The sequence below is a fragment of the Mobula birostris genome, chromosome 9, assembly GCF_030028105.1.
Source record: "Mobula birostris isolate sMobBir1 chromosome 9, sMobBir1.hap1, whole genome shotgun sequence".
Taxonomy (NCBI): domain Eukaryota; kingdom Metazoa; phylum Chordata; class Chondrichthyes; order Myliobatiformes; family Myliobatidae; genus Mobula; species Mobula birostris.
The window spans coordinates 54681102-54706314 of record NC_092378.1 but is presented as its reverse complement, the minus strand read 5'-3'; the positions used below and the strand labels follow the sequence as shown (position 1 = coordinate 54706314).

Genomic DNA, 25213 nt, shown 5'->3' with positions numbered 1-25213 from the left:
AAATACAGAAAAAAAGAAATACAATAGTATTGATGAAAAACTATACAGAAACAGACAAAGACTGACAAATGATCAATTTGCAAAAGAAGACAAATGGTACAAATAAAAAAGGATATGCAGTCAGAGGTATGGAGGGACACAAATGGAATCAAATATGCATCACCAGCACCATGGACAAGATGGGCCAAGAGGGTCACAGACTCATACTCCCTGCCAAGATTCCTATCAAAGCCAATATCCCATATTCCTACATTTGGCCCTCTTCCCTCTAAACCAGGGATTCACAACCTTTTTTATGCCATGGACCTCAAGTTGGGAAACTCTGCTCTAAACCTTTCCTGTCCATGTACGGTCCATGTATTTTTTGAATATTGATAATGTACCTTCCTCGGCCACTTCCTCTGGCAGCTCATTCCACAGACTGACCACCCTCTGGGTTGAAAAGGTTTCCCCTCACATTCCTATTAAATTTCCTTTTAAGTATTGTGAGCATTTTTGGGCCCCTTACCTAAGAAAGGATGCCCTGGCGTTGGTGAGAGTTCAGAGGAAGTTCATGAGAATAATCCCAGGAATGAAAGGTTTAATGTACACAGAGCATTTGATGGCTTTAGAACTGTACTCCCCGGAGCTTAGAAGAAAGCGGGAAATCTCATTGGAAACTATCGAATATTGAAAGGCCTAGATAGAGTGGACGTGGAGAGAATGTTTCTTATAGTGGAGGAGTCTAGGACCAAAGGGTATAGCCTCAGAATAGAAGGACATCCCCTTAGAACAGAGATGAGGAGGAATTTCTTCAACTAGATGGTGGTGAATCTTGGAATTCATTGCCACAGTTGGCAGCGGAGGGCAACTCATTGGGTGTATCTAAAGCTGAGGTTGATAGGTTCTTGATTAATAAGGGTTTCTAAGGTTACATGGAGAAGGCAGGAGAATGGGGTTGAGAAGGATAATAAATCAGCCATGATAAAATGGCAGAGCAGACTTGATGGGCCGAATATTATTCCAGGGCTTTCTCTTGACTCATGCTCATTTCTTTCCGTTGCTCTCCATGGTTCAGACAATACCTTCCATGAAGACAGGGAGATGGTGGAGACAGAGGGAGAATTGATACATATCCATTAGGATTAATTCAGACATGAGGAAAGAGAAGCAAGGACAATAGCCAGGAGGTTAATTGGAGGCAGGAAGTAGGTGGGAGTGAAAGGGACAAAATAAAAATTGTGATAGTAGGGGAAGCAGTATTTTGGAGAGGGACACAGCATAATCTGTGGAAACATCCGGGTACAAGAGTGAAGGTAAAGGGCAACAGCTTCAGTACTTCACTTCAACCAACCTGCGAGTCTACTGGGCAAGCTGAGGCCCAGTGTCTGCAAATCCACAAGTCCACTGGAGGCCAAAGAAGACAGCCTGTCTTGGGAGTAGAGGGTAATGTATGTGCGTGGGTGGGATGCAGGGAGGGGGGTGTTGGGAAGGGAGGAATGGGGCTTGTTTTGTTGCTATTGATTTGTTGCTTGGTGTGTCCTCTGTTGCTCTGCCAAGCATTGTGGGGACGCTATACGGGTGCCGGAATGTGTGGCAATATTTGCGGCTACCTCCAGCACATCCTTGGGTATGTTGGTTGTTGATGCAAACAGCACATTCATTGTATGTTTTGATGTGGTAAATAGATATGAATCTGATTCAACCATTTGTTCTTCAACCAAATGGCACAAGGCACAACCTTAATCGCTAGGATTTGTCAACACTGTGACCACTTTGATCTCTGTGCACTAAAACAGACTTGGTATTTTTTAATAATTGTGCTCTTCCTTGCAACAATTGTGTTTTTTCTTGTGAATGCTGCTTATATGATGCCAAGTATCTGTGATGCTGCAGCAAGTCAGTTTTTCATTGCACCTGTGCACACAGGTAACTATTATCTCATGCATAAATTTGACTTTGATTTTTAGGCCGAAGAAAAAGGTACTTTGAAAGTGAAGTTTTCATAGCCGACTGATGAGGAGAAGGTGAGGGGAAGTCTTGCAAGGAAATGTCACAATCTAGGAACTATTTTTCCTCTATACTTCAGATCTGATTATTTATTAATTATTTCATTTCCTTCTTTGCCCTCCTTAGGTGCATTGTTTTGGACCACTCCTCACCAGAATCCATTTGCCAATTTCACATTCACTGAACAAATTCATTGATATTTTCCAGCAGCTTGGAAATTTCCTCTTCATTGTCTTGGACCACTCCTCACCAGAATCCATTTGCTAATTTGACGTTCACCTAACAAATTAATTGAAGCCTTCCAGCAATCTAGAACCTCTCTCTTCATGATTGACCATTCTGAAACATGTGAGAAACAAGGGAATGAAAAAATATCTCATGCTTTCCCGGCGTGTATGACAAAGAAACGCTTCTTGGGCTTCCAGCTAGGTACAGGTTCTAAACCTTGCAAAAAATCATGTTTCAGATAATCATCAACAAGTATTTTGTTCCACCCCTCTCTTCTGTTTTCTGATCTGTAGAATATTCTCCCCAGCCACAATCCTTTCTTATCTCAATAATTTGAAAGGCAATTCTTTCTTTTTAATTAACTTCATTTCATTTCTAATTTTATTATCTCTGATCAATACATCTATTCTCCCTTCCGCTTTCTCCTGTATCCATTTTTAATGTGTTATCTTACATTACGTAAAGAACAGGATAGCCATTAATCATGGACTTTATCTGTAACCCCTATTGTATCACGTTTCATTACCATGAAACATTGCTTTCTATCTTATTTTGGATGTTATGTCATATTGAACTACAGAGAACTTCGAGTGAATGACCATAAACCTGTGAAGGTCACAGGATAGGTAGATACACATTCCAAATGCCTTTTTGCTCATAATTTCTCTAAGTAAAGAGCATTAGAATTGTATAAACAGGTATTGTCATAGCTACACTTTAAAGTTCTAGTTACCACATTACCATTGTTTTATTTGGATTAAAAGAAATGGAGGAAGGATTAAATAGCATAAAGACTATTTGCGGTCTGGACTGGATCATTGGATATTGACTTCTGCCAAGTCCAAAGTCTATCAGTTTAAGTTAATTAGTAGAAGAATTGGAGGAAATCAAGGAGTATAAATGCAAATAATGAAAAGTCGCCTTGCAGTTAATAAAGCTATCAGAAATCCAAACAAAACACTGGGATTAGTTTCTAGAAGAAAAAACATCAAAGGCAGACAAGCTGCAGATGGCTTGGAGATACAGTGGACCCTTCTAGTCCCTGAGCTATAAAGAGGATTTAAAAAGGAGAATGCATCTAAGCAGCCTTGTTGGGACTGATCTGTAAGTTGCAGGATGTGGACGTACGGAAAGGAATTGAGCCAGAGCTGAGAGAAGGAGAGCAGCATCACTCTGCAACTCTTCTCATTTATTCAACAAACCCCTCAGGAGCAGCCTCTCAATGAGGGCACTCATCGATAATGACATCAACCATCTGCAGATGCAGGAAACCAGAAGCAAAAAACGGAGAACATTCAGCAGATCAGGCAGTATCTGCGGAAGGAGTACGGGGTCAAGGGCATCAATAACTTTCAGTCAGCTGCCTAAATCAATGGGAAAGTCCCACCAACAAATTACTCCAGTCCGCTAGCGTGATCAGCATCCAGTGCCAACGTCCTCTCCTGGGCTAATTGATGCTCTGAGCATGTCCAAGCAGCACTGATAGGCGGGCGACTTGTCCACCTGCTTGACCACAATCCCTGGAACAAACAATCTACTCCAAACTCCGTAACAGCCAGCAACTGGTATTCTCCTGAAAACTCTTCACAGAGATCTTCAGAGTTCCTTGAGGGGAAAAAGGCATCTCACAGGAATCCCTATCCTAGGACTGCTCTAGCAGGTGGAGTGGCATCCAGTAAGGCTAAAGATCTCTTTTTTAGGGAGCAGGAGGCCAGGTGAAAAGAGCAAAAAGATCCAAACCATCATGTCCTTGCACAAGTCTGTGAATACTATGTGTCACCTCAGAACGTGCTAAACTGGAGGGGAATCAAGTCCAAGGGACTGCCTCCATGGACGAATGGTAACATCTCACCTCAACGTAAGGTCGTGAATTCAAGTCCTACTCCGGAGATTTGAACATAATGTGTGCAGTGCTGAAGGAATGCTTCACTAACGGGTAGTACGATCGTGACTGCAGGAGACTCCCTCAGTTTCTGTTTGAGGAATAAGCATTGGGCAACACACAATCCCTGCTCTATTCCAACAAATATTCAGCCGAGAACATAACTTAGGTTTCTATCCAAAGGATATGCCTTCAGCTGTGGAGCGCTGGGAGTGCTGGCCTGAATTACAAGCAGAAGTCTCCAGGGGTGGTCCTTGAATCCACAACCTCCTGACTCAAAGGCAGGAGGCGCACGATGAGCTTAGACCCGCCCAAGAAAACATCAGGGACCCTACAGGTGCAATCCTCCCCACAGTAGCAATCTTAGAGTGATAGATTTCGCAGAAGGAAAGGACACCTGCTATGAAAGGCATACGGGCAGCTGTCGCCCATGTTCCACCTTTACTGGGCGATCTTCAGCAAACCTCAGGCGCTGGTGACAAATGTTTTGCCTAGAAGCTCTGTCTTCAAGACAGGGAACAAACACCAGTTGTCACGGTCTTGCACATCTCCAGTTTAGTGCACGTCTCCATAATGTCTAAAGTCCCTTGCAAACTCTTCCAGGAGAACAAATGCGTCCCTCAAGGTTAGTCTGTTGCAGGATTTGATCCGTGGGCTCCAATTGTATTACGGGATGATTCGGACTCAGCTAACTGCAGGTGAGGATGCTCAACAGGAACAGGAACTTTTCTCACGGGGTGCGCTAACTCCGACCGGCCGGGAATCCAGGTGGAGTGAACTTCGACTGCTTTCGCTGGACAAGTGTAGCCCATTCCTCGCCAGCAGCTCTCTGGTCAGCAGCTGAAAGGCCTCATCAACATTCTGCGCCTCTTTGGCCGATGTCTCCAGTACAGCCAACAGACCAAACTTTTCAGCCACATTGCAGGCCTCCTCGAAAGGAACTTCACGTCTCTCCCCCAGATCAGCCTTGTTTCCTGTCAGGAGGTGGAGTGGAGAGGATATGACAGTGTTAGAGTGATCAGCCACATGTCTCACATGCCAAACCCTGTTTTGACCATTCTCTACCACCCACACATTTCTTTTCCTATTGTGCTGACAAAAGTTAGAGAATATGGTAGAGTGAAAGGGTTAATGGCCCTGGGCCTGTACTCAGTACGGTTCAGAGAATAAAGGCGGGGTGGTGACTCATTGAAGCTTATTGAATATTGAAAGGCCTAGATAGAGAGGACATGGACAGGATGTTTCCTATAGTGGGGGAGTCTAGGACTGGAGGCCACATCCTCAAAATACAAGGACCTCTCTTTACAACAGAGATGAGGAGGAATTTCTTTAGCCAGAGGATGGTGAATTTGTGGAATTCACTGCCATACATGACCGTGGAGGTCAAGACTTTGGGTTGTTTTATAGTGGAGGTGGCTAGATTATTGATTGGTAAGGGCATGAAAGGTTGTGGGGAGGGATAATAAATCAGCCATGATGGAATGGTGGAGCAGACTCAGTTGGCTGAATGGCCTAATCCTGTTCCTGTGTTTTACATTGTTTTATTTTTACTTTATTTGTTCAGTTTGTCTTCTGTTGCACATTGGTGGTTTCAGTCTTTTTCTGTTTATGATTTTTTTTGTGAATTCTATTGTTCTTTTTTTCTCAAAATGCCTGCAAGAAAATACATCTCAAGGGAGTATATGGTGACATTTATTGACAATAAATTTACTTGGGACTTTAAAAAGGAGCTTCCTTGGAATGTTATAAAACCTGTTTGCACCATACATTGTGCTGCTGATTATGACTCATATTTCAGTAATGTCACAAGCACATCCTTCATCCTTTCCTCTTCCCGACAACCAGGTGTGGCACAGCATTGCTCACTGGTCAGGAACTTACCCCAAGTGCCTCGTCATTAACTCTAGACCCTGAACACACAGCATCGGGTCAAATCACCTGGACTACTGATCCAGGGAGAGGGGAGTTCAAATCCCACCACTGCAAACTTAAATTCAGTTAATCTACTGCATCCCAAAATCAGAATCTACTATCAGTAATTCTGACTTTGAAACAATAGATTTATGATAAAGATTCATCTCATTTAGGGAAGGTGATTGGTCTCTTTAATTGCTACAGTATACCTGCCCTTAAATGGACTCTATATCTGACTTTTAGGTCACTGTAACCCGCTGGCATGCATTGCAGTGGAAAACTTAGAACAGAGAGTGATACCACGTTTTGATTGGCCTGAAGAATTGATTCTCCTCCATTACCTGTCTTACTTGAAAGAGTTATAAAAGATACCCTGGGTCAGAGACTAACATATCCACCCATCATCTGATATCTCCACTATCCTGGCCAAATATTGAAGTACTGATCTGCCAGACTCTGCCTAGACCGTAAGACACAGGAGCAGAATTAGGCCATTTGGCCCATCATGTCTACTCCACCCCATTCTCTTGCCTTCATTCTGTAACCTTTTACACTCTACTAATCAAGAACCTATCAATCTCCACTTTAAACACACCCAGTGACTTGGCCTCCACAGCCATCTGCAGCTATGAACTCACAGATTCACTACTTCTGGTTAAAGAAATTCCTCCTCTTTTCTGTTCTAAAGGAACATCCTTCTATTCTGAGGTTACGCCCTCTGGTCTTAGACTCTTTCACTATAGGAGATATCCACTCTATTTAGGCCTTTCAATCCCCCTCATTGTTCTAAGCTCTAGCAAGTTCAGACCCAGAGCCATCAAAAGGACCTCATATATTAACCGTTTCATTCCCGAGATAATTCTCATATGTGAGTTGCTCCTTTCCATGTATTGTATCTCTCATTGTCTGCCCAAAAATTTAGCAGACAGCGATACAACCCATGGAAAGGAACAAGATGGCCATCTCTCTAAAAATGGATTTTCCTTTCAAGTATTAGAATGTGTGACTACTGTGCTATCTCTGTGAAGATAATCCTGCCTTCACACTGGAGGTCTTCTCTACCTTGATGTCTGTCACTTCAGGGTGGCAAACAGAACAGATGTAGATTACATTCTACAGCACAGAAGCCATTAGCAGGTTTACAAGTGAGGTGTATAAAATCATGCTTACTTAAGAGCACAAGAAATAGAAGCAGAAGTCGGTGATTTGACCCATTGAGCCAGCTCTGCCATTCAATAAAATCGAGGCAGAAAGTCAGAAACTAAGTTGCAGACAATGTAGAACGTTGTCATAAGTTACAATAGAACAGTGAAGGATGCCAATCTGGGCTGATAAGTGGCAGATGGAGTTCAACCAGGAGAAGTGTGAAGTGAAATCCTTTGGAAGGTTGAACTTGAAGTCAGAATACAGGGTTAATGGCAGAATTCTTAACTGTGCGGAGAAACAGAGGGACCTCTGGGTCCCTGTCCACACATCCCTGAAAGATGCCACGCAATTTGAAGGGGTTGCTAAGAAGACGAATGGTGTATTTTCCTTCATTAGTCGGGGGATTGAGTTCTAAAGCTGCAGGGTAATGTTGCAGCCCTATAAAACCGTGGGTAGACTACACTTTGGAGTATTGTGTTCAATTCTGGTCACCTCATTATTGAAAGTTTGTGGAAACTTTAGAGAGGGTGCAGAGGAGATTTACCAGGGTGCTGCCTAAATTGAAGAACATGTCTTATGAGGACAGGCTGAGTGAACTAGGCCTTTTCTCTTTGGAGCAAAGGAGGATGAGAAGTGACTTGATAGAGGTGTACAAGATGATAAGAGGCATAGATCGAGTGGATAGCTGGAGACTTTTTCCCAAGACAGAAGTGGCTAATACATGGAGCATAATGTTAAGGTGGCTGGAGGAAAGTATAGGGGAGATGTCAGAGGCCCGTTTTATACCTAGGGGTGCACCTGGATGACAGACTTGAGTGGAGCACCAGAGGCTGTGTACAAGAAGGGCCAGAGTCGCCTCTACCTCCTGAGGAGACTGAGGTCCTTTGGAGTATGCAGGCCTCTCCTTCACATGTTCTACCAGTCCGTTGTCACCAGTACAATCTATGCAGTGGTGTACTGGGGTAATGGCATCAAAACGGGTGATGCCAACAGGCTCAATAAACTGATTAGAAATAAACTGGTACAGGAGTCAAACTGGACACACTGGAGACTGTTGTAGAACAAAGGACCCTACGGAAAATCCTGGCAATTCTGGGCAATGTTTCTCACCCTCTGCATGCCACCTTGGCTGAACACAGGATCACTTTTAGTGATAGACTAATCTAACTGTGCTGCTCCAAAGAGCGCTATATGAGGTCATTCTTACCCTCAGCCATTAGGCTCTATAATGAGTCAACCAATAGCCGGGGAAGTGATGACCCCCCCCCCACCCCCCGTTAGACTGTTTGTGGTAACTTACTTTTTATTCTTTCTACTTCTCTTTATATCAGTGCACTTGTAATGCTACTGTGACACTGTAATTTCTTTTGGGATCAATAAAGTATCTATTTATCTATCAATACACAATGAGTGGTGGTAGGAGGAGATATATTAGGGACATTTAAGCAACTTCTAAATAGGCACATGCATGATTTAAAAAAACAGAGGGCTGTGTAGGACGGAAGTTTTGGAATGATTTTGAAAGGTTAAAAGGTAAGCACAACATCATAGGCCAAAGTGCCTGTACTGTGCTGTTAATGTTCGATATTGTAAGGGGTGTTGATTTTAAGTAGTTAACAGAAGACTGAAAGGGAGATGAGAAAAAAACCTTTTCACTGAGAGGGTGGTAAGAGTCTAGATCTCAGTCCCTGCACAGGGTGATGGAGGTAAATACTCTCACCACACTTAAAGTGTGTTTGAATAGCCAAGTCCCGAAGGGGCCACAGGGCTACAGCTGAGGTTCAAAGTTCAAAGAAAATTTATTACCAAAGTATGTACATATCATCCACGACCTTGAGATTCACTTCCTTGCGGGCATTCACAGGAAAGTAAAGAAATATAATAGAATTTTACAAGAATCTACACATCAACAGACAAGGAGAGACAAACAACCAACGTGCAAAAGAAGACAAACTGTGGAAATCACATTGATACCGAGAACATGAGTTATCATGTGAAAGTAGGTTAGGTAGATCTTCTGACTGGAACAAATATTATGTTCTCTGTGCTGCAAATATCCTATCAACAGCAGAAAATGATAAATGCAAGAAACTCTGCAGATGCTGGAAAGCCAAAGCAACACACACAAAATGCTGGAAAACAAGAGGGGAAGGTAACTGAATAAGAAGGGGGCGGGGGGATGTATGAGGAAGAAGTACAAACTGGCGGGTGTCTGGTGCTCCCAATGTGGCCTCCTTTACATTGGTGAGACCCATCGTAAATTGGGGGACTGCTTTGTTGAGCACCTCCATTCCACTCACCGAAATCAGAACTTCCCGGTGGCCAAACATTTTAATTCCAGTTCCCCTTCCCATTCTGACATGTCAATCCATGGCCCCCTTGTGCCAAGATGACGCCACCCTCAGGATTGAGGAGCAACACCATATATTCTGTCAGGGTAGCCTCCAACTTGATGGCACGAATATCGATTTTTCCTTATGGTAAGATAAATTCCCTCCCTCTCCCCCTTCTATTCCCCATTTGGACCTCTTACCTCTTCTCACCTCGCTCTGAGTCCCCTCCTCCTTCCTCTTCTCCTACGGTCATACCCCTCTCCTATCAGATTCCTTCCTCTCCAGCCCTTAACCTTCCCTAGCCACCTGGCTCCACCTATCACCTTCCAGCTTGTCCTCCTCCTCCTCCTCCCCCACCTTGTTTATTATGGTGTCTTCCCCCTTCCTGTCCCGTTCTGGAGAAGGGTCTGGATCCGAAACTTCGACTGTTTGTTCGATTCCCTCGATGCTGCCTGAGCTGCTGAGCTGCTCCAGCATTTTGTTGGTGCTGGTTGTGGATTTCCAGCACCTGCAGATTTTCTCTCGCTTGTGATCGGAATGCAGTGAGATGTGTCATTTTGCGTCAACCACCAGCATTGTCCGAGGAAGTGAGTGCTGCCACTCCTGCGCTGCCAACGTAGCCTGCCCACAGTTCACTAGCCCCAACCTAACCGTATGTCTTACTTTTGGAATCTGGGAGGAAACCGGAGCACCCGGAGGAAACCCACACAGTCACAGGCAGAACATACAAACTCCATACGGACAGTGGCTGGAATTGAACCCCACTGGTGATCACTGCCACTCTGAGGCAACGCACTAACCACCGTGTTACTACGCAGCTCAGTGACTGTCAGACTCTTGCCGCTGATTGCCAGACCAATAAATGCGTAGATTAAATTTTCTACCTCAGTCTCCTTTGCTCCAGAAAGAAAGAACAAGCCCGGGCCTGTCCAATCTCTGCCCATAACTTTAATCCAGGGCATCAGGGTCATGGAATTGAACCATCTACCCTCGCAGAGCAGAGGATGATGGGAAAACTCAGCTGTAGGTTTGGCACTTCCATGGAGAGTGGATCCAAGTCCATTTTTCATAGAATAGTACAGCACAGTACGGACCCTTCAGCTTGTGCTGACCTACTTAAACTAACTCCACGAATAGGTTTATAGAGCAGTGACATTGCAGATAACCTTTGATCTGAACTTGACACGTTTTTGTCAAAGCACTTTAGAAAGCATTCTGTCTGGATACATAATGGCTGGGTCTGGCAACTGCTCTGCCCCTGACCACAAGAAACTGCAGAGAACTGTGGGTACAGCTTAGCACATCAGGCAAACCCTCTATTTAACCCTTCCCTCCTCCACAGCCTATAACACCCTGTTTTCATTAAATCAATGTGCTTATCTGAGACTTTTAAATGTCCCTAATGTGTCAGCCTCCACCACCATCCTGGTTAGTTCATTCCATGCACTCACCACCCTCTGTGCGAAAAGCCTACTTCTGACACTCCCCCTAAACTTTTCTCTACTCACTTTAAACAGATGTCCTCTGGCCACTGCCACCCTGGTGAAAAGGTGCTGGCTATCGACTTGATCTGTGTCTCTCATAATGTTATACACCTCTATCCAGTTGCCTCTCACAGTCCATCACTCCAAAGATGGAAAAAAGCCCTAGCTCACTCAATCTCTCCTCATAAGATGTGCTCTCTGAGCTAGGCAGCAACCTGATAAATCTCCCGCTGTAAGGCTTCCATATTCTTCCTAAAAGGAGGTGACCAGAAACAACACAATACTCCAAGTGTGATCTAACCATGGTTTTATAGAACCTCACAGCTTTAGAGTCAGTCCCCAACTAACGAAGGCCAACATGCCATCTTAACAACCTTATCAACTCACAAGGCAACCTTGAGGGATCTATGGATGTAGACTCCAAGATCCCTCTGTTCCACCACACTACTAAGAATCCTGCCATTAACCCTGTACTCTACCTTCAAGTTTGGCCTTCCAAAGTAGAGTCTAACCAGAGTTTTTATAAAGGAGCAATGTTTCAGATGACCTTTGATTTGAACTTGAAAGAAAAAGTTTCACAAGTATAGCAACTGCTCTACACGAGACCGCAAGAAACTGCAGAGAGTTGTAGACAGCTCAGCACATCACAAAAACCAGCCTTCCCTCCACGAACTCTATCTATACTTCTTGCTGCCTCAGTAAGGCCAGTATGAACAGAAATCCCACCGACACCGAATATTCTCTCTTCCTCCCTCTCTCATCAGGCAGAAGATACAAAAGCCTGAAAGTACGTATCAACAGGCTCAAGGACAGCTTCTGCTCTGCTACTATAGACTATTAAACGGTTCCCTAATATGATAAGGATTCTTAACCTCACAATCTAACTTTGATCTGAACTTGAAAGTAAATGTTTCACAAGTTTTTAACAAAGCACTTTAGAAAGCATTCTGTCTGGTTGCATAATGGCTAGGTTTGGCAATTGCTCTGCCCGTGACATTATGATCTTTTTTACATGCACTGCACTTTCTCTGTAACTACAACACTTTATTCTGCACGATTATTGTTTTACCTTGTTCTGACTCATTGCACTGTGGAATGATCTGATCTGTATGAACAGTATGCAAGATGAGGTTTTTGCTTGGTGCACGTGTCAGTAATAACCCATTATGAATACTAAGTACGACCTGGGAATAGGGAGGCTTTGCTCGCTGAGGCTTGACCCCTTCACTGCCGATCATTGACTTCTGACCTTGTCCAGACTGAGAAACTTGCCAATGAGCCCCTCAAGTCTGTGCAGAATGGGGGAGACCATGACTCACTATTGACTCACTCTTGTGACTACCAGTGATCCCGGGTCTCTCTAATGAACAAGTGTTGAACCCAATTCCCTGCTTTGACTGGTGTGTGTGCGTGTGTGTCCAGAGTAGTAACTCTCAATCTCCAGCTCACTGTCCCGAGACGTACCAATCAACAGCTGGACGACGTTGGCCGCTCCGTATCGCTGGATCTCGTTGACCCAGTGCGGCACTGAGTTGAAGGAGGACTGCTTGGTGATGTCGTAGGCAATCATGGCCCCGTGCGCACTCCTGTAGTAACTCTGCGTGATGGTCCGGAAACGCTCCTGCCCCGCCGTGTCCCACACCTGCACCTTCATGACAGAAGCACAACATGTTAGCAAACTGCAAGCTGCAGAATCATCAAAGCCACACCAGACCCTGCACGCAGGCATGACTTACTGTACTTCATCAGATCTGGGCCATACCCTCCAAATATCTGGACCTGTTTCTCGGTTTTTTTTGCACTACCTTACTTTCCATTTTTCTATTTTCTATTTATGATTTATAATTTAAATTTTTAATATTTACTATTGATTTGTAATCCAGGGAGCAGGAAGTGCAGAAACAAATATAGCTGTGATGATTGTACATTCTAGTATCAATAGTTTGGCGACAATAAAGTATAAAGTAATCCCCCACCAATCTGAGCACAAAATAACATCACTGGGACTGACTTGCAGGCTGAGATCCATTCAAGGGAATTAAAGCGTTATAACCCTCAAGTGAGAATGAAACTTCCTCGAGAAGTGGTTCTGAGAGATATAAAGTAACATATGTGAGAGTGGATAACGATCCGGAAATGAGGAAGTCATGTGACAACTTTTATAGAAATTCCATTACCCAGGAGTAAGTCGCAGACAATGAGAAGGGCATGGATTGAGTAACAGGGGTACGGAGTCACAGAGTTGTCTGGTACACAAGGAGGCCCTTCAGCCCTGCCCACCTGCCCACAGTAGGACCAGATCCTTCTGTGCCTTCCCTGGTTTGTGCCTGTCTAAATGTCTCTTCGATTGTATCTGATTCCAGCCCCTCCTCTGGTAGCATATTCCAGATATCAAACACTGTCTGTGTATAAAAAAAAACTTACCCCTCAGATCCCCCTTTAAAAACATTTTCTTACACCTTAATCCCCTCCCCTCTGGTTTTTGCTGCCTCTACCAAGGGAAAACGTCTCTATCTATCCTATCTGTGTGGGCACGTGGCCAAGTGGTTAAGGCATTGGACTAGGGACCTGAAGGTCATGAGTTCGAGCCCCAGCCGAGGTAATGTGTTGTGTCCTTGAGCAAGGCACTTAGTCACACATTGTTCTGCGATGACACTGGTGCCAAGCTGTATGGGTCCTAATGCCCTTCCCTTGGACAACATTGGTGTCGTGGAGAGGGGAGACTTGCAGCATGGGCAACTGCTGGTCTTCCATACAACCTTGCCCAGGCCTGTGACCTGGAGAGTGAAGACTTTCCCAGGCGCAGATCCATGGTCTCGCAAGACTAACGGATGCCTTATCCTATCTATGCCTCTCACAATCTTATAAGCTTCTACTAGGTAACCCCTCGGTTTCCTTCCCTTGAAGGGAAACAAGTCCAGCCCGTCCGATCTCTCAGCACAACTAAACACCTCCTGTTCAGGAGGTGACATTTTGGTGGACCTGCTCCGTAACCACGTGCTTTCTAAAGTGTGGTGACCAGAACTGCACAAAGTTCTCCAAGTGTGGCCTTACTAGTGTTTCATAAAGTTGCATCATGATGTACTTCTTTACTATGCCCTGACCTATGAAGGCAACATACCATTTGTCTTCTTCACCACCCTATCGGCGTTCGTTGCCACAGTTTAGGGAAAAATGAGCTTGAATTCCAAGATCTTGGTTCATCAACAATATTCCTTTGTTCTTTCATTTTACTGTATAATTCCTTCTCCGATTTGACTTACAAAAATAAATCAGCTTGCAATTGTTCGAATTAAATCCATCTGCCAATGGTCTGTCCAACTTTTGAGCTGGTCTATGTACACCCCATAGGAACAGGAAAAGGCTATTTATCACTTGAGGGCATTCCACTTTCCTGTACCTGCTCTCTTCTCACTCCTCCCATCAGGCAGGAGGTACAGAATCAGGTTTACTATCACCAGCATGTGTCGCTGAAATTTGTTAACCTAGCAGCAGCAGTGGCAGCAATACAATGTATGATAATATAGAAAGAAAACAAAGTAAATCAATTATAGTAAGCATACAGTATATATGTATATTAAGTAGTTAGATTACAGGAGAGTTAGGTCTCACACTACAAGGTTCAGGGGCAGTTATTACCTACGACCATCTGGCTCCTGAACAGGTGTGGATAACTTCACTCACCTCAACTCTGAGCTGATTCCACAACCTATGGAAACACTTTCAAAGACTCTACAAATTGATGTTCTCAATATTCATTTTTATTTTAATTTACACAATTTATCCTCTTTTTGCACATTGGCTATTTGTCAGGCTTTGTTTACATATAGTTTTTTATAAATTCTATTGTATTTCTTTATTTTCTTGTAAATCCCTGCAAGAAAATGCATCTCAGCGTAGAATATGGTGATATAGAGTACTTGGATAATAAATTTACTTTGACTTGGACACTGACATTCAATGAGTTCATGGCTCATCTTTAACTGGCCTCATACCCTCCATGTTACTTCACACACAGACTGAAAATTAATGACCAGTCCAATATCAGTTACTAGTTTTGGAAGAGCGTCCCAAAATGTTAATTACTCTTTGCGTTTAAACATTATTTCTTAATTTTGCTCCAATAAGTCTAAGCTCAAGATTTCAGATTTATACCTATTGGTAATCTTCCTTTGCTTGCCTTTACTGTCTTGAAAAGCTTTAATCAGGTCATTGTTTAACCACCCGGTTTTGTGCAGTTTCACAACATGGCTCTCAGTATCCAGGCATTATTCCGGTAAATCGAACTTGCTCTCCTACCAAAACCAATCACCAGTATCCCATTGACCTTCACCCCATTGATCTCCTACACCAATGAGACATATTAATTGCCCATTTTCATTTTCTTTGAACCCCTATTTGTTTTGATTATCTAGAACACAGTCTTTCTTTTTTCATTAGAGTAACTGGAGAAACTCACTTCTGCCTGTGTTTCAAGGATCGTGGATCAACTTTATTTGCCATATTACTTGCAAGTATTAGGAATTTGCTGCAGTGTGTTGGCACAACATGCAACAAAAATAACAACTTTCAACAATTTGAAGAATTATATAAAAATAGAGGTTAAAGTACAGATATGGAATAAGAAACGGTTTCCAGGGCAGTGCAGTGACTGGGGTAATAAATAGAAGGGGATGGGAGGGCTAGGTAGAATGGTTAATTAGATTAACTGCCTGGCGGCAGAAACTTTGACAGTGAGAAGTTTTTGTTTTAATAGCCCTATAGTGCTTTCAATAAGGGAGCTTTTGGAAAAGACAGTTTGTAGGGTGGATAATGTCCACAATGATGTTGAAACCCATTCTCAAAGTATTTCCCATTTGCTTAATCTACTAATGGGCTAGATGTCCCTCTCCACTCAGCTTCCTGCTACACCTGTTCTTACCCTGAGGACTTCCCTAGTGCAACATCCCACTGAGATCTAGCTCCAACACAATCAACAAGGCCTTGAGCAAAATTTAAATTCGCAAACTGAAAACTCCATAGAAATGCTTTGGCAACTGGTGGGCCATGCCCCAGGTAAATTGCCTGCAAAGGCTCTCAGAGTTTGAATGGCTCTAAGCATCTGACATTCACAAACACACAAAAAAAAACACTTCAGCATCATTGAAAATAAAGCATATTGTTAAAACTTGAAGTTTGAAGATTTAATAGAAACACGTGAAGTTGGAGCAGCAGTACACCCCACAGGTTCTTGGCTCTTTGCCATTGCACAGTTGTAGCTGTTGGACTAGAGTCTAATTTGTCACTTTTCTTGAGTTCAACTTTCTTAATGCTTTATTCTTCATGCTAGTCTCTTTGTATCTTTGCGGATTTTTTCTCTGCAGCCTAAGTCCCAGCATGAATCGAACTGTCTCATACCAGACATCCCACCTCTCCCGGAAGTTCCGGGAGTGTCCCGCAAATTAATAGTGGCTCCCTGATGCCCGCAAATTATATACAATGTCCCGGAAATTGATTTTTTTGAGAGCGAGCGTGAGAGAACAGCGCGAGAGAATGAGCGCAAGAGCAAGAAAGCAAGCGCGAGACAGCGAGCGCGAGTGAGAGCGACCATAAGAGAGCGAGAAAGCAAGCGTGAGAGTGAGAGCGAGAAAGCAAGCGCAAGACAGCGAGAAAGTGAGAGAGAGCAAGAAAGCAAGCGTGAGAGAGTGAGAGCGAGTAAGCAAGCGCGAGTGAGAGCGACCATGAGTGAGAGAGCGCGTGTGATAGAGAGCGAGAGCAAGAGCAAAAGAGTTCCAAAAAAAGTCAGAGTGGTAGAGTGTTCCAAAAAAAGAAAATATAAAACGTATGTCACCCCAGACTACACTAAAGTGTACCCCTGCCTAATAGGGGTCAAAAATAATGACAGTGTTGCTCGCTGCACTGTTTGCAACAGTGACTTTTCTATTGCCCATGGTGGGTTAAAATGTAAAAGACATGTTGAGGTGAGTTTAACAGGTGTCATTCGTTCATTAGCATAGCCAACGTTATTTAAACTAGCTGGCTAGCTGCTAAGGAGCTACTCCATTGCAGACATCCCACCTCTCCCGGAAGTCTCCTGCAAATTGATGGTGCTACCTCCCTGAAATGAGTTTTTGCAGGGTGGGATGTCTGTCATACAGTGATCTTAACAAGCAATTTACTCATGTCTAGTTTCAGACAGGTTTCAGTGTAAGACAACCGCGGCTTTGTTCTTCTCTGTCTTCTTCCTTCCTTCTTACTGATAGTACACTGAGTTGGTGACTGTTATTTCTCTGTTATGAGCACCTAATAAAACAGCTGTACCTACAAGATTTACACCTCGTTCTTGACTTCCGAAGAATATTCCTTATGACCAACTTAATACTCTGCACCTTAATGCTCTGACCCCTGGCATAGATGGTACCAGAGGTTTCTGTGGACCTAGGTGACTTCTTCCAGTTCGTTCTTGAACCAGGTGAATTTCCTCTCTTTTAATGTCTCTTTTTTTCCTTTTGAAGGTGGCTGGGGTCCTGTCAGAGCCCATGATTTACAGCTGCACTCAAAACTGCGGTTCTTCGTGGCGGTTGGCTCTCACTCTCGGAACACGCTGAGCAGCCTGGTGTTTTCAATATCTCTAGGTGCAGCTTGGAAGACGTGCGCCTTCGGGGTGCGCTATCTGGACGACCCGATCCCTTGCCGGTATTGCTGACTGAAGCATCGCGGGAGACTGAAACATCGAGACAGCTGCTGTCAGAAGGCGGCCATGGCACCTGAACGATCTCCCTCTCTCTTGATGGCGAGTGAGAGTCTGCTGGCCCTTGAGTCAAGGGAACTCGAAAAAGCGACGCTGCAGATTGTAACATCGAAACAGCGAGCTGTTGGTCTCCCCTCATCTCTTGCAAGAGCAATACCTCTCTTTCCTTTGCTAGTAAGGGAGAGAATCTGTCTGAGATGTCGATGTGTTGGGATGGACAGTAGTTTTTCATTGACTCCAGATCATGGTCTCTGGGGAGCTTTGCTATTGCTTGCATGGTAGGTGGGGAGGGTTGATACTTTGCTGCTGCTTGTGCATGGAGAGGGAGCTCTGGGGTTCTAACATTTTTGAGTCATTTCTTCTGTTTAGTGGATGTCTGCGAGAGTAAGGATTTCAGGTTGTATAGATTCTCTGATATTAAATTGAGCCATTGAACCATTAGTTCTGCACTCTCTCGCAAATGGAAACAACCTCACAGCATCTATTGTATCAAGGCTCCTCAAAGTACCATACGTACGTTTCAATGAGATTTAGCTTGTATTTTCATTGAAGAGCTTTTCTCTTTTCTTAAGGGCATTTATTTTCAATTCCTAGTTGACCTGGAGGTGGTGTAGCTTCCACCATCTCAAACAGTTGAATTTCTTTTTTTCATTCAATCAAAGGATGTGGGCCTCACAGGCAGAGCCAGCATTTAATTGCCCGTCACTAGTAGCCCCTGAGATGTCTTCTCTCACTGCAGCCCTTGAAGTATGGGTACACATACAGTGCCGTGAGAGAGGGAGTTCCAGTAGTCTGACCCAACAACAATGAAGGAATGGTGATAGATTCTAGTTAGGATGGTGTGTGGCTTGGAGGACAACTTCCATGTGGTGTTCCTATGCTTTTGTTGCCCTCCTCCTTCCAGCTGGTAGAGGCTCGTGGATTTGGAGGGTGCAGTCTAAGATGGTTTGATGAGTTGCTGCAGTGCATCAGGTGGCCGGTACAAACTGCTGCTGCCTTGCGTCAGTGGTGGAGTGAGTGAGTGGTTGTGGATGGGGGCCTATCAAGTGCCCTCTATGATGTCAAGCTTGAGTGTTATTGAAGCTGCACTCATCCAGACAAGTGGAGAGGGTTCCATTGCACTCCTGATTTGAGCCTTGTAGATGCTGGATGGGCTATGGTTGGCTAGGAGATAAGTTGCTCACTGCAAGACTCCTAGCCTCTGACCTACTCATGTAGCCATGTTGTGTACGTGGCCGCTCCCCCCAGATCAGTTTCTGGTCACTGGCAACCCCAGGATATTGCTAGTGGGGGGTTCAGTGATGGCAACTGCATCGTCATGGGGAGGTAGCTGGATTTCTCCTCTGTTCAAGCATCATTTGCCACCAACCAGCCCAGGCCTGGGTATTGTCCAGGTCTTGCTACATCTGGATGTGGACTGCTTCGTTGCTTGAGGAGTCATGAATGGTGCTGAACATAATGCAATTGGCAAACATCTCTCCCTCTGACCTTGATGAAGTAGTTGAAGATGGTTGGGCCTAGGACACTACGCTGAGGTGGCGGTGTCCTGTGGCTGATGAAGTGCTGAAAGGCAGGGAGTTCCAGGATTGAGACTCAGCAGTGGTACATGCCTGATGATCTATTTCCCTCCCCAATCCAGTGAACCATGTTGAAACAATACCAGTCATACCCTACCAGACTGACTCCCGGCCTGTTATCTCTATTTCCTGGCCCGGAGATAATTCCTTAGGTCAATAACGTGCCTTAAATTTCATGTGCTTCAGCTTTTCCCAAGTCAATGATATGGCACCTTATTAAATGCCTAGCAAAAGTCCATATAAATAACATCCACACATTGGCCTCCCCACAGCTTTAAATGACCTTCTCAGGCTTGTCAGACAAGACATATCTATTAGAGATCTATGTTTTCTGTAGCCAATCAGCCGAAAATCTGTTCCTCTAATTTATTATACACTGAAGTAATTTCCCAACAACAGTTGCCGGGCCAACTGTTCTGTAATTCACTTACTTGTTTATATAACAGAGTGACATATATAATTCTCTAGTCTAAACAGAATAGTCATTAAAATCAGGAGACCTTAAGAGCAAAAGTAGTTTGAAAATCTTTCATATTTTTATCCACTTCCTTTAAATTCTGGCATGGAAACCTTGTGCTTTGTCACATTTTAATGACATTATTTCATTCAGTTCGGTTATCTTATTTAATTTTGACATCTATCAATCATCAATACATTTCATTCCTTTGGCGTGTTTGTTATCCACTTCTTGTACCCTAGATAGTGATCCAAAATATTAATACTCACCTTTCCTTACTTACAGTGACACAAATATCAATTTAAGAGATTCACAATGCCTTAATGCTTTTTTCTAATATATTTCTGAAAAGCAATCATACTGAGTTTGCTATCTTTACATGTTCATTTCTGTAATCCTTCCTCATCATCTCCCTGTCATGACGCTGGTGTTTAGGGCAGCAATGAAGATCCTCCATTTCTCACATGAGAACATCTGCAGATGCTGGAAATTCAAGCAACAGACACAAAATGCTGGTGGAATGCAGCAGGCCAGGCAGCATCTATAGGAAGAAGTACAGTCGTTGTTTCGGGCCTGCTGCGTCCCACCAGCATCTTGTGTGATCCTCCATCTCTGTCTGTCAACCATCATACACAGATACAGAAGGATTCTTCATTGCTGCTTCTGTGACAATTACTTTTTGACCAGTCAAGGATGTCAGCCCTAAGCTGAACCCCCAAACCTGGCGGATCAGTGGACCACTCTTGGTCTGGCCTCTACTCTTTGCCTTGTTTGGCATGGGTGACCCTACCAAGAGCCAAAGCATAAAGCCCTGAATCCAGCCAACTTAGCTCTCTGGTCATTGAGGCACGCAAGCCTCCAAATGCTATGACAAGTTTATGGTGCTCTTGAAAGTTTTGTAATCCTTACTAGTTACTCAATCAGTTTTTACTCTTTGTATCTCTCCCAGCTTAAGTGTCCCAGCTTATTTTTACAAATTGTACACTTTTATTTTACTCAATTATTACCTCTGACTGTGTATTGTTAAATACACATCTCATCTGGTGAAATTGACTCCGAACAATTTTAAACTTTTTACTAAAATTTCTCACAATTTTTCTTGTCAATAACCCAAAATATGTGTTCTGTTTACTGTGGACCGATCACTAAAGTCAGCCTTACCTGAGGAGAACCACGAAGATTACAACTCTCAACTTTCTCCATCTGATCCTAATAACCTTTACGCCAGAATATAAATCTTTCAGTCCTGACATTTTGCCCTATTGCCCAACAACTTTAAGCTCTAATAACTTTCTTAGTTTTCCCTTCTGGTTTAATAACTTTACATTTTTCACTTTTCCCTTTACTTGTGGAATTTCAATCATTGCTTCACTGCATTAGCTTTTCTTGCTTTAAGAACTATTATTAACACCATTTCCATCTTGGCATCCCACATCCTCTGTCATATTTACTAGCTGATGGGTCCCTGGTCCTAAACTCGTTAAAAAATGTTTTTTTCTGCTTCAGTGCTTGTGCTTGGATGGGAGTAAAGGAAAAGGTTACATTTGGTGAGGAATAGTGTTTGGAGGAACGAGAACCAGTCAGGGCTGGAATGATAAAATTGCAAGCATGTTGCCCACCTTCACTTTCTTGCCTTCAATGTCCATTGTTTTAACAATGAAGTCCACTCCAATAGTATTCTGCTGTTTCTCAATGAAGATTCCAGATTTGAAACGGTGAACCACACAGGTCTTGCCAATATTGGAATCTCCAATAAGCACGATTTTAAAGAGATAGTCAAAAGCTTCGTCTGCGCCGGACCCTCCTGGATTCATACTGTAATAAAAAATATTATAAATACTAGAACGTCCAATGAAACCAGCTATTGGCAGCTTAAAATCTGATCACTCATGAAATGTTGGTGATCCTGAGGTGGTGCTAGGGAGCTGTCTTCTTCAATCACTGCACTCAGACCGATAACCTTTCAGCAGAGCCGGGAACTGTTAGAGATAAAATAAATTTCGAGATGCTGGTGGGGAGGTGTTGTCAGGCAAAAGTGGGTGCTGCTGGGAGAAATGAAGAAAAGATGGTGGACAACAGAATCATTATTATAAACGGTGGAGGCTGTAATGTCTCGTCACAAGATGAGCTGTTGTTTTTAACATTCACACTGGTACCATGCAGGAGAGGATGGAAAGGTCATAGTGGGAATAAGGCAACAGACCCTGATGGCTGCCAGTCATCCTTGTAGACTAAGGAGCAATCATCAGAACAGGCCCTTCAGCCCACCATATCTGTTCCAACCACGATGCCAAATTAAACCGAACCTACCTGCTTGCACACAATCCATGTCTCACCATTCCCTGCACGTGCCTATCTAAATGCCACTTAGATACCATTATTGTCTCTGCTTCCATGACTTCCCCTAGCAGTGCAACCCCAGCACCCACCGCCCTGTTTATAAAAACTTATCTTTGACACCTCCTTTTAACTTCCTCCCTCTCATCCTAACGTTACGATCTCTAATATTTGACACATGCCACACGCTTTCTTGGTCACCCTATCTCCTTGTGTTACTGCTTTCAGGGACGCTGAACTTGGACTCCAAGATTCGCCTTGTATCAGTGCTGCTAAGAGTCCTGCCATTAAACGTGCACTGTCTCTTTATGCTTAAACTCACAAAGTGCGAATGTAAAGAGACAGTGCACGTTTAACACCCCACACTGCCCGGATTAAACTCCACTTGCCATTTCTCTGCCCGTATCTACACTGATCATTTTCCTCCTGTATCCTTAGGCAGACTTCCTTTCAGGTTCCAGACATGTACCGCTCTACGTAAAGGAACTTATAAATCTCCTTTAAGCATTTCCCCTTGCACCTTATATACAGCATTTGCCCTTCAATATTTTGTATGTCCACCCGGGGAAACAGACTGTGACTCTTTCTCCTATCTAAGCTTCCATAATTCTCTATATATCCATTAGGTCTCCCGACAGCCTCCAAATCTCAGGAAACGTAACCCAAACATGTCCAACTTCTTACACTAATACTCTCTCATCCAGAGAAGGTCCCAGTGAACCTCCTCTGTACTCTCTCCAAAACCCTCTTCTATAACACGGTGATCAGAACTGCATAATACTCCTCACCAAACTTTTACACAGTAGATTTTTATCTTGTAGGTGTTCTTTTGCATTTAGGTAGTAGCGAGAGTGGGAAATGGAATTCCAACAAGAAGTTGACTGGATGCTGGAAAGACTTTGGGGAGTCAGTTGTCACAGACTGTGACTTTGCCTTTGACATGGGCACTCCAGTGACTAAATCTCCACCTTTCACAAAGGCAGGTGAAATCCATTTGCCTCACCAGCCTCCAGATGTTACAGCACGAGATAATGTGGAACACGACCCCAGAGCTTTCTGCTGGGTTAACTCATCACAGCTGCTTCGTCAAGAAGCTGATAAGAGTTCCCCATCCCCTAACGTCGTTGTTTCTGGCAAATGTTTGGTTACCCATGATCTGCAGTTGTTAAAGGCTGGAAACACTGATAAACGTGAAGTGTGGGTGGTTGACCCCCTCGTCTTTCTCTTCCCCCTCCTCTCTCTTCCTCTACTTCTCCCTTTCCCCTTCCTCTATCTTCTCTCTCCCCCTCACTCTCTCTTATCTTACTGTCCCTTCCCTCCCCCTCTCTTCTCTCTCCTCTCCTCTTTTGCCCCTCCCTTCTCCCTCTCCCCGTCGCTCCTCTTCCTTCCCCTCTCTACTCTTTCTCCCACTCCCTTCTCTCTCTCTTCTCTCACTCCTCTTTCACCCCCTCCCTTCCCTCTCTCCTCTTTCTTCCTCTCTCTCTCTTTTCTTCCCCTCTCTCTCCTCTTCCTTCCCCTCTCTTTCCTCTTCCTTCCCCTCTCGCTTCTCCTTCTTCCCCTTTTTCTCCCCCCACTTCTCTCTCTCCATCCACCATCTCTCTCATTAATGATCAGTTTTAATTATGTCACTATACAGCATTGATATGAGGGTGACGTTCATCCCTCAATATTGTACAGTTCTGTTTTCAGTTGCTGACTGCTTCATACTCAGTAACAACTGAAATTGAAGACTATTCAATCGTTTACAAATGTTTCAGTTTTGACTTTGCAATGGATGAGAGGTCATTGATAAGGCAGCAGGAGATGGTCTGACATACAATGTTGTCCAACAATCCCTTTGCTCAGGACACAACTTGAGTCATTGTAGTGTTTTCCCCTCAGTTCCCATTGATCATTTTATTCCTGATGGCTATTGATCAAATATGGTTAATTATTCCCTCACCTGGGCTCCCTGTAACACCTCTCCCTGAGATCCACGCATCTATCAACAACCAGATCACAGTGAATAAACAGACACCTGTGATAGGCTGGAAAGGCTGTGACTTTCTCTTTCATTTCCCTGTAGGATTCTCACTTTGCTTTAGAGCAGTTTACAGTCTAGGGAGCTGCGTACCTCACTTCAGCAAGTTGTTTACTTTGGCGGGAACCACTGAGAGATCTGGTAACTCCCTGGACTCTCCTCTTCTTCCCTCTAAAACCTTTCCATTTATACGCGCAGATTTTGTTTTGATTTTGACATCGAATAAAAACGCAAGCAAATAAAACAATAATTCGCCTGGGCCCCTAGACCACTCCACCCCCACCATTAAATCCCAGTCGTCCCGGGTCCCCTGATCCCCCGCAGCGAGGAAGGAACCAGTCTACAAACTGGTGAAGTTGGAATCACAGCAGACATGAACAGCCCGAGCGGTGATGGACCCGAGCGGGAGCCAGAGAGCCAGCGGCTCCTGATCGACGCTTCAGGTCGGTGAGGGAGGGCTTCAGGTGTCCGCAGCCGGGGCGGAACGCCTGCCGCGGGATATTCTCCCCGGCGGAGGGGGATCCTCCCCACGGATTGTGCAGAGGTCACTTACTTGGCACCATCAGAACAGCCAGCCGCTCACCTTCGTCGCCGCAGGTACTCTGCCCGCACCTGCCGTGCGCACCTGTCGCTCCTACTGCCTTGGTGCGCGCACGGGCTGCTGGGAATTGTAGTCCAATCTTTGGGCTGCCGGCTGCTGAAGGCTCAGATCAGAGGATTCCCACTCACTTACACACAAGGAACGATTTGCGGTGGTCAGGTAACCCTTCCCGCAAAGGATGGTGCGTATTTGCAATGAATTGCGAGGAAAAGTGGTGGAGGCAGGCACGTCAACAACACTTAGATAAGAATGTGAGGGAGAGTTGTAGAGGGCTATAGGCCAGATGGGATGAGCTCGTTGGTCAACATGGATGAAGTGGGCCAAAGGCCTGTTTCCGTGACTTGGGTCTGTCGCTGGACGTGGAAGGAAACGGAAGCTTCCAGGGGCAGCCCACACTGTCACAGGCAGAATGGGCGATGGACTGAAAACCCAATGGAGGTTTCCCTGCACAGGTTCATAACCTGCTGACTATAGAAGCAGCAGGTTCACCACACTATTGGAGTCTCTGTACCAGA

The 25213-nt window shown here is 44.3% G+C and overlaps 1 protein-coding gene across 2 annotated transcripts; it reads right to left on the bottom strand.

Annotated features, from left to right (window-relative positions):
• Positions 1–24732, bottom strand: LOC140202774 (ras-related protein Rab-19-like). Of its 2 annotated transcripts, none has more exons than XM_072268097.1 (4): positions 24651–24732; positions 21360–21555; positions 12441–12624; positions 1–5073 (listed from the first exon to the last, which is right to left on the bottom strand). In XM_072268097.1, the coding sequence occupies exons 2-4, from the start codon at positions 21552–21554 to the stop codon at positions 4808–4810; spliced, it is 645 nt and encodes a 214-aa protein (XP_072124198.1). In that variant the 5' UTR covers position 21555; positions 24651–24732; the 3' UTR covers positions 1–4807. The 2 variants fall into 2 exon arrangements, with proteins under 2 accessions (XP_072124198.1, XP_072124199.1); XM_072268098.1 differs by having other exon boundaries at positions 12441–12618.
• Between the last annotated feature and the right edge of the window lie 481 nt (positions 24733–25213).